A 10704-nucleotide genomic window follows, 5' to 3' on the forward strand; every position below is an offset into this window, starting at 1 on the left:
AGAAAGATGGCCTTTCAGCCCATTTCACCTCTTCCAGTGCCAGCTGTCCAACTGCAGACATCTGTTCCAGATCCAGTTTCCTTGCTTTGCCCCATATCCTTTTATATTCCCTTTTGTAAATACTTATCCAAATCTCTCTCTCAGTACTGATTTGTAGCACAGTATTCCTGTGTGGAGAAAATTCTTCCAACTTCCGTCTTCGTCCTTCTAGTATTTAGCACACCACAGCATTTTTATTTGAATAATTTCTCGTGGATAATCATTTACTATGACTCTATGACCAGCATTTAATTGCAGGTTACCATATCATCCTCAGGTGATGACTACCAAAGGGTTAGGGAATTGGTAGCAGTTTGTGTTTATTTAGACTAGTTTGGCTCAAACCTACTTGCAAATTTTACCCATTCCTGAATAGAGCCACTTAAATTGCTTTGCCAAAATCAGTCAGTTGGAGATTTGATGCTGGTGCCAGTATCTATTGATTAGGTTTATATTTTTTGTCAGGGATACCAATTTTGTAGAAGTCAGAGTTTGTCAATTGGAATTGGATCAGCAATGGCATGTTTAGCTTACTTTTAATTTCTCCTGTACATTATCATTTCAAAATTCCTTCAGCTTTGTTTTCTCCCAGTAGTATTTATGTCGCACCTTTCATGATCACCAGGCATTGCAAAGCACTTTATAGCCAGTGAAGTACTTTTGAAGTAGAGTCACTGTTGTAGTCTAGGAAATGCGGCAGCCAGTTTATGCACAGCAAGCTCCCACAAACAGCAATGTGATAATGACCAGATAATCTGTTTTTGTGATATTGATTGAGGGATAAATATTGGCCAGGACACAGGGGAAAATTCCCCTGCTGATATTTGTAATAGTGCCATGGGATCTTTTACATCCACCTGTGGGGCAGATGGGGCCTTGGTTTAACTTCTTATTGGAAAGACGGCACTTCTGACAGTGCAGCACTGGAGTGTCAGTCTAGAAATTTGTGTTTGAATTCTGGAGTGGGACTAGAACCCACCACCTTGTGACTCACAGGCGAGAGTGCAACCCACTGAGCCACAACTGACACACAAGGAAGTGTGTGCTTACACTTCACATAGTGACAGGAGGCAGTGACATAGTGGTAATGTCACTGGGCTTGTAATCCAGAGGCCCAGGCTAATGCACTGAGGACAAGGGTTCAAATCCCACCATGCCATCTGGAATTTAAATTCAATTAATGAAATTCAATTTAAAAAGTATGTGGAACTGAAAGTTAATCTCAGTAATGGTGCCATGAAACTATCATCGATTGTCATAAAAACCCATCTGGTTCACTAATGTCCTTTAGGGAAGGAAATCTGCCGTCCTTACCTGGTCTGGCCTACATGTGATTCCAGACCCACATCAATGTGGTTGACTCTTAACTGCCCTCTGAAATGGCCCAGCAAACCACTCAGTTCAAGGATAATTAGGGCTGGGGGAACGCCTTCATCTTATGAAATAATATAACAAAAAGACTAATCTTGCCTATCTTTCCTTGCAGGCAGCTCCAGGGAGCTTTACTTATTCTTCTGTTACCAGGATTGGCTCGCCCAGTTACTAGCGACGGTTCTGTGTGTCAAGTTGGAGTAGGAGCAGCACTCGATTGGACAAGTTCGTGCGGCTTCCTGCCTCTTACATGAGAATTCTAAGCTAGTTACTCATGCCTTTTTATACTGTTATGCTCCCGTTAAGGACCGTTAACATTTAAAAAGAGAAAGACGAATTCCCAGTTATTACTAAAACAATTACGCCACAAGATTTCACATTTTAAACAAAAATGTGCAAGAGTTAAACAAAGCAAAACACTACGAACAACAGTACAATTTGAAATTGCTTATTTTTAAACTCTAAATCTCAACAACACACTCTTGTTTGACTGTTATTTCTACCCCAAGAGTTCCCCTGTATGTTACAGGATTTTGGTGATTTGTTCACTTCTCTTGGAACCAATCCAAAGTATATCACAGCTCTTAGGAATTCACTTCGATTTCCTTAACTTCTCAGCTGTTTTGAGGCATCAGATCTCCCGAATCTGGACTTCCCAGCTTGAGCACGGGCCTTACTCAAAACAGAACACCCCTGGTTCCTGATGGCCTCTTTGTTCCTGCTCCCAAAGCCAACAGCTTTCCAAAGCCAACTGCTGACTGTCAGCAAGCACCCAAAAAAAACCACATGACGCAAAAGGCATCTCCCTAGCAATATCTATCTCCATAGCAAAGTGATACACATGGGATGTCCCAAATAGCAATTTAAGCTAATTACCTCCCCAACTCCTAAAACATCTCTGATTTCTGATACCGCATGAATAATTGATATTGCTAACAATGATGGAGCAATTTCTTCTAATGTTTCTGGTTCCAACTGCCCAAGTAAACAGCCCACCTGGGGTTTTTATAGCTCCCACCTCCAACCAACTCGATCTCTGTAAGCACTGATGGAAAATATTCTTTGTTCTGGGAAATTATGAATAGTTCAAACCCTTGATTGAGGTAGCTGCAGACACACCATCTCCATCAAGAAGTTCAGTGAGGTTGCCATTGTTTAGGGTCTACACACTTCCCATTATGACCTTGCTCAATAAACATGGGCCACCCTTTGATTTGTAACCACCCTAGGCTTGTTTGCCAGCTTCACAAACCAGATGTTTTCATTTGTCTTGCATTTTAAAAAAAAACTCAGTTCCCAAATTACAAGTTACCTCTAGAAAATTAATATAAACCATGAACCAGGTGATTGTAAGAATATATTGGAGAACAGAGGTCCTTTTCAACTTTGCTGAATGTATTTTTTTTAACTAGGCTGGAATTCACCAGCTGATTAAATAGAAAACTTCTTCGAAGTAAAAATGATTTTGATCTTGTTGGAAAGTAAGGGAAATGGTCCCATGTGCAGTCACTTGATCAGCACAGTTATCTAGTGCATCAGAGTGATGAACTTAATGAAAATGGTGAATGTCATGCTTGATGCTATGATCAATCTGCTGCATCATGCAGCAGGCTAAGAGCAAAACCTCTGCTGTCATATCTACAAGTACGTTTCATGGTAAGAATGCAGATCATTACCAGACAAATCCTTAACCCTTCATATTGCCTCCTAATCAAGGACCAATCTGCAATTGCCCACCCGGCCTCCAAAGGGGATGAACAATGTCTAAATTTAGCTCCCTGTTCCTGTATGAACTAATTCCTATTGTATTCTCCATATCAACTTCTAAATAGGTTACACAGAAGCTGAGCGAATTAATGCTTTCCTGCCAAATCATCAAAGACAGTCAGGCAGCAATTGTTTACTAACTTCAGAGTCATGAAACAAATTGCAGGCTCTTCGAACAGTTCAGTTGTGTCAACAGTAACTCAGCATTAACTGGTTTATTGATTATCAGTATCGCGGAGGTCAATGCTCGTGATTGATTAGAACTGATAATAGTCATTTACTGCACAGAAGGAGGCCATTCGTCCCATCGAATCCATGCCAGCTCTCTGCAAGGAACAATCCAGTTAGTCCCACTCCCCCGCTCAATCCACGTACCCCTGCACGTATATTTCCTTCATCTGCCCATCCAGTTTCCTTTTGAAATCATCAACTGTCTCCGCTTCCACCACCCTTGTGGGCAACAAGTTCCAGGTCATTACCACTCACTGCATAAAAAAAAAAGTTCTCCCTCGCATTGCCGCTGCACTTTTTGCCTAAAACCTTCAATCTGTGGCCTCTAGGCCATGTACCATCAGTTAATGGGAACAGTTTTTCCTTGTCTAACTTAGCTAATTCAGTTATAATCTTGCACCCCCCTCTATCAAATCTCCCTTGCTCCAGGAAGAACAACCCAGCTTCTCCGACCTAACCTTGTAACTAAAATTCCTCATCCTTACAACCATTCTGGTAAACTTCCTCTGCACATTCTCAAGCACCCTTGCATCTTTCATAATGTGTGGCGACCAGAACTGGGTGCAGTACTGTCGTTGGGGCCTAACCAGAGATTTATAAAGGTTCAGCATAACTTCACTGCTTTTGTATGAATCCCAAGATCCCATATGCTTCACTAATCACTCTCTCAATATGTCCTCCCACCTTTAAAGATCGATGCACATGCACCCCCAGGTTCCACTGTTCCTGCACACTCTTCAGAACTGCACCATTAAGAGTATATTATCTCACCCTATTCCTTCTGCCAAAATGCATCACCTCACACTTGTCAGTATTAAATTCCATCTGTCACCTCTCTGCCCATTCTGCTAGCCTATCTATGTCCTGTTGCAGGCAGTTCATATCATCCTCACTGTTTGCCACTCTTCCAAGTTTGGTATCATTGGCAAATTTTGTAATTTTACTCTATTCCAATATCCAAGTCATTTTTTTATATAGCAAAGAAAGGAATATGGGATTAATGTAGGATTAGTATAAATGGGTGGTTTTTGGTCGGCACAGACTTGGTGGGCCGAAGGGCCTGTTTCAGTGCTGTATCTCTATGACTATGACTAAAGCAGTGGTGCCATCACTGACACTTGGGGAACACCACTGTCTACCATCCTGCTGTCAGAAAAACAACCATTTATTACGACTCGCTGTTTTCTGTCTTTAAGCCAATTTTTTATCCAGTTTGCACTGACCCTCCTATCCCATGAGCCTCAATTTTGTTAACAAGCCTTTTATATGGTACTTTATCAAACACTCTTAAAATCCATGTAGACAACATCCACCACATTCCCTTCATCAACCTTCTCTGTTACTTCATCAAAAACATTCACTTAGATTAGTAAAGCTTGATCTTTTTACAAATTCATGCTGGCTCTCCTTAATTTACTCGAACCTCTGCAAGTGAATAAAGGTGTCATATTTCCTACTCTCCAATCCTCTGGCACTTCCCCAGTATTCAGGGAAGATTATGACGAGCCCTTCCACTGTTAGCAATGTTTCCAGAACTTCTACCATCTTGTCATTAACGGTGGTTCTGAAGCGCTTGATTTTTATCAGCTCCGGCAGTTTATTATTTGAATCCCTGAATTTAGATGCTGATCTTGGCATCACTCCTAGATATCCGGTACTTTGTAATGAAGGTCTGCTTGCAGGCTGCCATGCTTGTACCTTTTGTGAGTAACGTGTGTGTGTCATGGAGTGCTGGGGTCAAGTATAAAGTTTAAACCCATGCTGTCATTAATTTGGATATTTCTCAAGTTGGTACAAATGGAACTTGAGTTTTCTGATTTACGCTTTATCCATCAATGAGGCTACAGCATTGAAAACAGCCCTTTCAAACCTCTAGACCCAGGGCATTCAAGCAGGCCACACCAGTAAATACAACAGTCCCAGCTGGATTCTGTTCAGTTTCTGGTCAATGGTAACCCCCAGGATGTTGTTAATGGGGATTCAGTGATGGTAATGCCATTGAATGTCAAAGGGAGATGGTTGGGTTCTCTCTGGTTGGAGATGGTCATTGCTCGGCACTTGTGTGGCACAAATGTCACTTGATACTTATCAGCATAAGTGTTAATGTCTTGCTGCACAGACTGCTTCAGGCATAGGGTATGAAGCTTTTTAATTGTGTCTGTAATAGTTCATAATATCAATTAATATGTTCTTTATTTAATAGTTCCCACGTTGGTGTTGGCTGCTATCTGTAGTTTGGAGGCTTGCTGCTTTGCATTCCTGTTTCACACAGAGTACAGGCGAGTCAGTGCTGAAGACAACGAGGATGCAGCTGCTCTTCTTGCAGCTGCGACTCAATGATTGTATATTTATAGGGACCACAGAGACGCCATCTATGAGTCAGCTTTGACCACCTACGGCAAAAGTGCGAAGAGAAATGCAGACTGGTTTCAATCTCATAATGAAGAGCTGGAACCTGTCATAGCCGCTAAGCGCATTGCACTTTTGAACTACAAGAAAGCCCCCAGCGATTTAACATCCGCAGCACTTAAAGCAGCCAGAAGTACTGCACAAAGAACAGCTAGACGTTGCGCAAACGACTACTGGCAACACCTATGCAGTCATATTCAGCTGGCCTCAGACACCGGAAACATCAGAGGAATGTATGATGGCATGAAGAGAGCTCTTGGGCCAACCATCAAGAAGATCACCCCCCTCAAATCTAAATCGGGGGACATAATCACTGACCAACGCAAACAGATGGACCGCTGGGTTGAGCACTACCTAGAACTGTACTCCAAGGAGAATGCTGTCACTGAGACTGCCCTCAATGCAGCCCAGCCTCTACCAGTCATGGATGAGCTGGACATACAGCCAACCAAATCGGAACTCAGTGATGCCATTGATTCCCTAGCCAGCGGAAAAGCCCCTGGGAAGGACAGCATTACCCCTGAAATAATCAAGAGTGCCAAGCCTGCTATACTCTCAGCACTACATGAACTGCTATGCCTGTGCTGGGACGAGGGAGCAGTACCCCAGGACATGCGCGATGCCAACATCATCACCCTCTATAAAAACAAAGGTGACCGCGGTGACTGCAACAACTACCGTGGAATCTCCCTGCTCAGCATAGTGGGGAAAGTCTTTGCTCGAGTCGCTCTGAACAGGCTCCAGAAGCTGGCCGAGCGCGTCTACCCTGAGGCACAGTGTGGCTTTCGTGCAGAGAGATCGACTATTGACATGCTGTTCTCCCTTCGTCAGATACAGGAGAAATGCCGTGAACAACAGATGCCCCTCTACATTGCTTTCATTGATCTCACCAAAGCCTTTGACCTCGTCAGCAGACGTGGTCTCTTCAGACTACTAGAAAAGATCGGATGTCCACCAAAGCTACTAAGTATCATCACCTCATTCCATGACAATATGAAAGGCACAATTCAACATGGTGGCTCCTCATCAGAGCCCTTTCCTATCCTGAGTGGTGTGAAACAGGGCTGTGTTCTCGCACCCACACTTTTTGGGATTTTCTTCTCCCTGCTGCTTTCACATGCGTTCAAATCCTCTGAAGAAGGAATTTTCCTCCACACAAGATCAGGGGGCAGGTTGTTCAACCTTGCCCGTCTAAGAGCGAAGTCCAAAGTACGGAAAGTCCTCATCAGAGAACTCCTCTTTGCTGACGATGCTGCTTTAACATCTCACACTGAAGAGTGCCTGCAGAGTCTCATCGACAGGTTTGCGTCTGCCTGCAATGAATTTGGCCTAACCATCAGCCTCAAGAAAACGAACATCATGGGGCAGGATGTCAGAAATGCTCCATCCATCAATATTGGCGACCACGCTCTGGAAGTGGTTCAAGAGTTCACCTACCTAGGCTCAACTATCACCAGTAACCTGTCTCTAGATGCAGAAATCAACAAGCGCATGGGTAAGGCTTCCACTGCTATGTCCAGACTGGCCAAGAGAGTGTGGGAAAATGGCGCACTGACACGGAACACAAAAGTCCGAGTGTATCAGGCCTGTGTCCTCAGTACCTTGCTCTACGGCAGCGAGGCCTGGACAACGTATGCCAGCCAAGAGCGACGTCTCAATTCATTCCATCTTCGCTGCCTTCGGAGAATACTTGGCATCAGGTGGCAGGACTATATCTCCAACACAGAAGTCCTTGAAGCGGCCAACACCCCCAGCTTATACACACTAGTGAGTCAGCGGCGCTTGAGATGGCTTGGCCATGTGAGCCGCATGGAAGATGGCAGGATCCCCAAAGACACATTGTACAGCGAGCTCGCCACTGGTAACAGACCCACCGGCCGTCCATGTCTCCGTTATAAAGACGTCTGCAAACGCGACATGAAATCGTGTGACATTGATCACAAGTCGTGGGAGTCAGTTGCCAGCATTCGCCAGAGCTGGCGGGCAGCCATAAAGACAGGGCTAAATTGTGGCGAGTCGAAGAGACTTAGTAGTTGGCAGGAAAAAAGACAGAGGCGCAAGGGGAGAGCCAACTGTGCAACAGCCCCAACAAACAAATTTCTCTGCAGCACCTGTGGAAGAGCCTGTCACTCCAGAATTGGCCTTTATAGCCACTCCAGGCGCTGCTTCACAAACCACTGACCACCTCCAGGCGCGTATCCATTGTCTCTCGAGATAAGGAGGCCCAAAAGAAAAAAAAAAGAAAAGACATCTGTTTCCAGGAAGCCTGAAGAGACATTTTATTTTTAAAATATTTTGAGATGTTTTTTTTAATGTATCTATTTGTCCATCTTCCTGTTTTAAAAGTAAGTGGACACTAAAGCACACTTTAATTCCCAATCAGCCTCTGTTTGTCAGGTATTTGTTTTATCTTTGTTCTAATTTGCTCTTTTTTAAAAAAAAAGTAATTCTGACTGTATAGAGTTTTTTTAAATACACATGTATTATAACTAGGAAAGTCAGATTTTACAGATCATTTGAAAGTGCATTTTCATAAGAGATTGTAAATGAGATGAATGATTTCAGTGACCAACTCCCAGTTTGAACAACTGTGCACAAATATTGATGGTAATTGATCACCCAGCGGTGAGTATTATAACCTAACGGAGGTTACTGCTTCTCTTACATTGCCTGTTATGTGCCTGGTGAGAGTGATGTATTCAGGTATTCCTGTACACTGTTCAATAGGAGGTCATTTTTTAACTTTTGACAAAGCAGTGAATGTGGAAGGACCAATGCCATGATTTTGGAAAGTGATTAGTGAGCAGGGGAAGCAAGCAAATACTTGTACTAAAATTAACTAGTGGAAAATAAAAATAGGAATTAGCAACTAACTACGAGTAAACTTGCAAGAGGCACCTCTACTCATTCCTGTGACCCTGCCAGAGAATTCTGCAGCAGTAGGCAGTCTGCAATAATGCAAAGGCTTCCGATGCAGTGGGAATGGGGAGTCAGCTTGGTAGTTGCGTTCTGGGTCCCTGCTGCATTTGTTGCCACTTATAATCAAAAACAAACTGAAGTTGTATTGTGCTGACTTTCATGGCCCTCAACTTCTGTTAAATCTTTCACAGAGGGTGAGAAAAAGCAAAACTACAGTCAGCTCCAGGCTCCCTAAGGTAGAAGTGTCAGAAAATCAGAGTGGATAGTAGAGCAGAACCAGCTGAATACAGGACAAGTCCTGGTTCCCTCAATAGGAATATCTCACATTGGGCCCATTTGATACAGTAATTAAGAAATGATTGGCCAAAGAATCGAAGGGTTTGGTCATGTCACAACCAAGGAGTCAGCACAAAAGGTAAATTTTATCTTTCCTTATGAGGGCATCTATGAAATGTTCTCCCGATTGATTCGTAATTTGTTGGATTTGGCGCTGGAGCTTTTCTGGGAAGGTATCACAATGGCAATGTTACTGGGCTAGTAATCCAGAGACCCAGACTAATGCCCCAAAGATATGAGTTCAAATCCAATGATGGCAGCTGAGTGAACTTAATTTCAATTAATTAATAAATCTAGAATAAGATGCTAGTCTTATTAATAATGAAACTACAGGATTGTTGTAAAAACCCATCTGGTTCACTAATGTCATTTCGGGAAGGAAATCTGCTGTCCTTACCTGGTCTGGTCTATGTGTGACTCCAGACCCACAGCAATGTGGTTTGAGTCATAACTACCCTCTGAAATAGCCAAACAAGCCACTCGGTTTAAGGGCAATTAGGGATGAGAAATTAAATGCTGGCTTTGCCAGCAACACATTCCAAGAAAGAATTTTTAAAAAATAATTTGGAGAATATAGGCTGTATTTAACAAGCTCGCCAACGGAGCAAAGATGGCGGCCCACACACGCGGGCTCTACTCTGTGGAGCCGCTGCGATGTTAAATGCGGCGTCTCATTTATATGGCTGGAATGGACAGCAGTTTCCCCGCCGCCCCCCCCCCCCCCCCCCCACCAAATGACGGGATGGGGGTTCCAGCCCTTCCATTTAATTCAAATTTTTTAAGTTACAGGAGTTTTAAAAATAGTTATCCTGACCCTCTCCCACACTGCCACCCCCACCCACCGTGATTTGCATCATATTTATTACTTGCCCTCTCCACCTCTCCAAAAAATACCTTGTACTCCCGACCTTCTCCCCACCCCCCAAAGTTAATAAACTATGAACTTTCCCCCTTCCCACCAGCCCCTAGACCAATTAAAAACATTTAACCCCGCTCCCACACGCCGCTGCACCCCCCCACCTGCGAAAACTTACCTGCTCTCCCCCCCAACCAATGTTACGTCTCGGATCTCCAAATGGTGATCCGAAGGCGCAGGAGTCCAGCAGCCAACCTCAATATCGCAGTGGGACAGCCGGCGGGAGCAGGTAGGTCATTCATTCAATAATTTACATTCATGACCATATTTAAATTCTGTTACCGTCACCAAGCGGGGGGAGGCCCACAAAGTCCGTGGCAGGCCTTTCCTCGAGCCATTTTCTGGGCTCCACCCCCCCCACCCCCACCATGACCCCAAAAATGGTGGTGGGTGGGGGTGGTAAAATTCAGCCCTGCAAGTGTCAGCTTGGCTCAGCTGCTAATATTTGAGTCAGAAGGTTGTGGGTTCAAACTCCATTCTCGGATTTGAGCACAGAATCATTGCTGAAGAGTGAAAGAGGCTGTTATGAGATCCTTGGGATGTCGTGTTAAATCAACGCCCCATTATTTTTCTCAACATTCTTCCCTCTACCAACAAAAAAGATTTTGTTGTTATTTGTGAGATTTTGCACTTTGCAGATTGTCTACTACACTGTCAAAATGACTGTACTTCAAAGTAATTTGTTTGTGTAGTGTGATGAAAATGGAAATGGAAAT

At 43.7% G+C, this 10704-nt stretch overlaps 1 protein-coding gene across 3 annotated transcripts in view; it reads left to right on the plus strand.

The window, feature by feature from the left end:
• The window catches only part of slc49a3 (solute carrier family 49 member 3), a 79896-nt gene extending 70098 nt beyond the window's left edge, over positions 1–9798 (plus strand). The window contains exons 9-11 of one of the 3 annotated variants that reach the window (XM_068047398.1): positions 1526–1635; positions 5612–5767; positions 8065–9798. In XM_068047398.1, coding sequence (XP_067903499.1) covers positions 1526–1635; positions 5612–5748 — 247 coding nt within the window. In that variant the 3' untranslated portion in view covers positions 5749–5767; positions 8065–9798. Of the gene's footprint in view, positions 1–1525; positions 1636–5611; positions 6342–8064 lie in introns of those variants that run through there. The other 2 variants (XM_068047416.1, XM_068047406.1) reach the window with 2 other exon arrangements.
• Positions 9799–10704: the final 906 nt, after the last annotated feature.

The sequence above is a fragment of the Heterodontus francisci genome, chromosome 1, assembly GCF_036365525.1.
Source record: "Heterodontus francisci isolate sHetFra1 chromosome 1, sHetFra1.hap1, whole genome shotgun sequence".
Lineage (NCBI taxonomy): Eukaryota > Metazoa > Chordata > Chondrichthyes > Heterodontiformes > Heterodontidae > Heterodontus > Heterodontus francisci.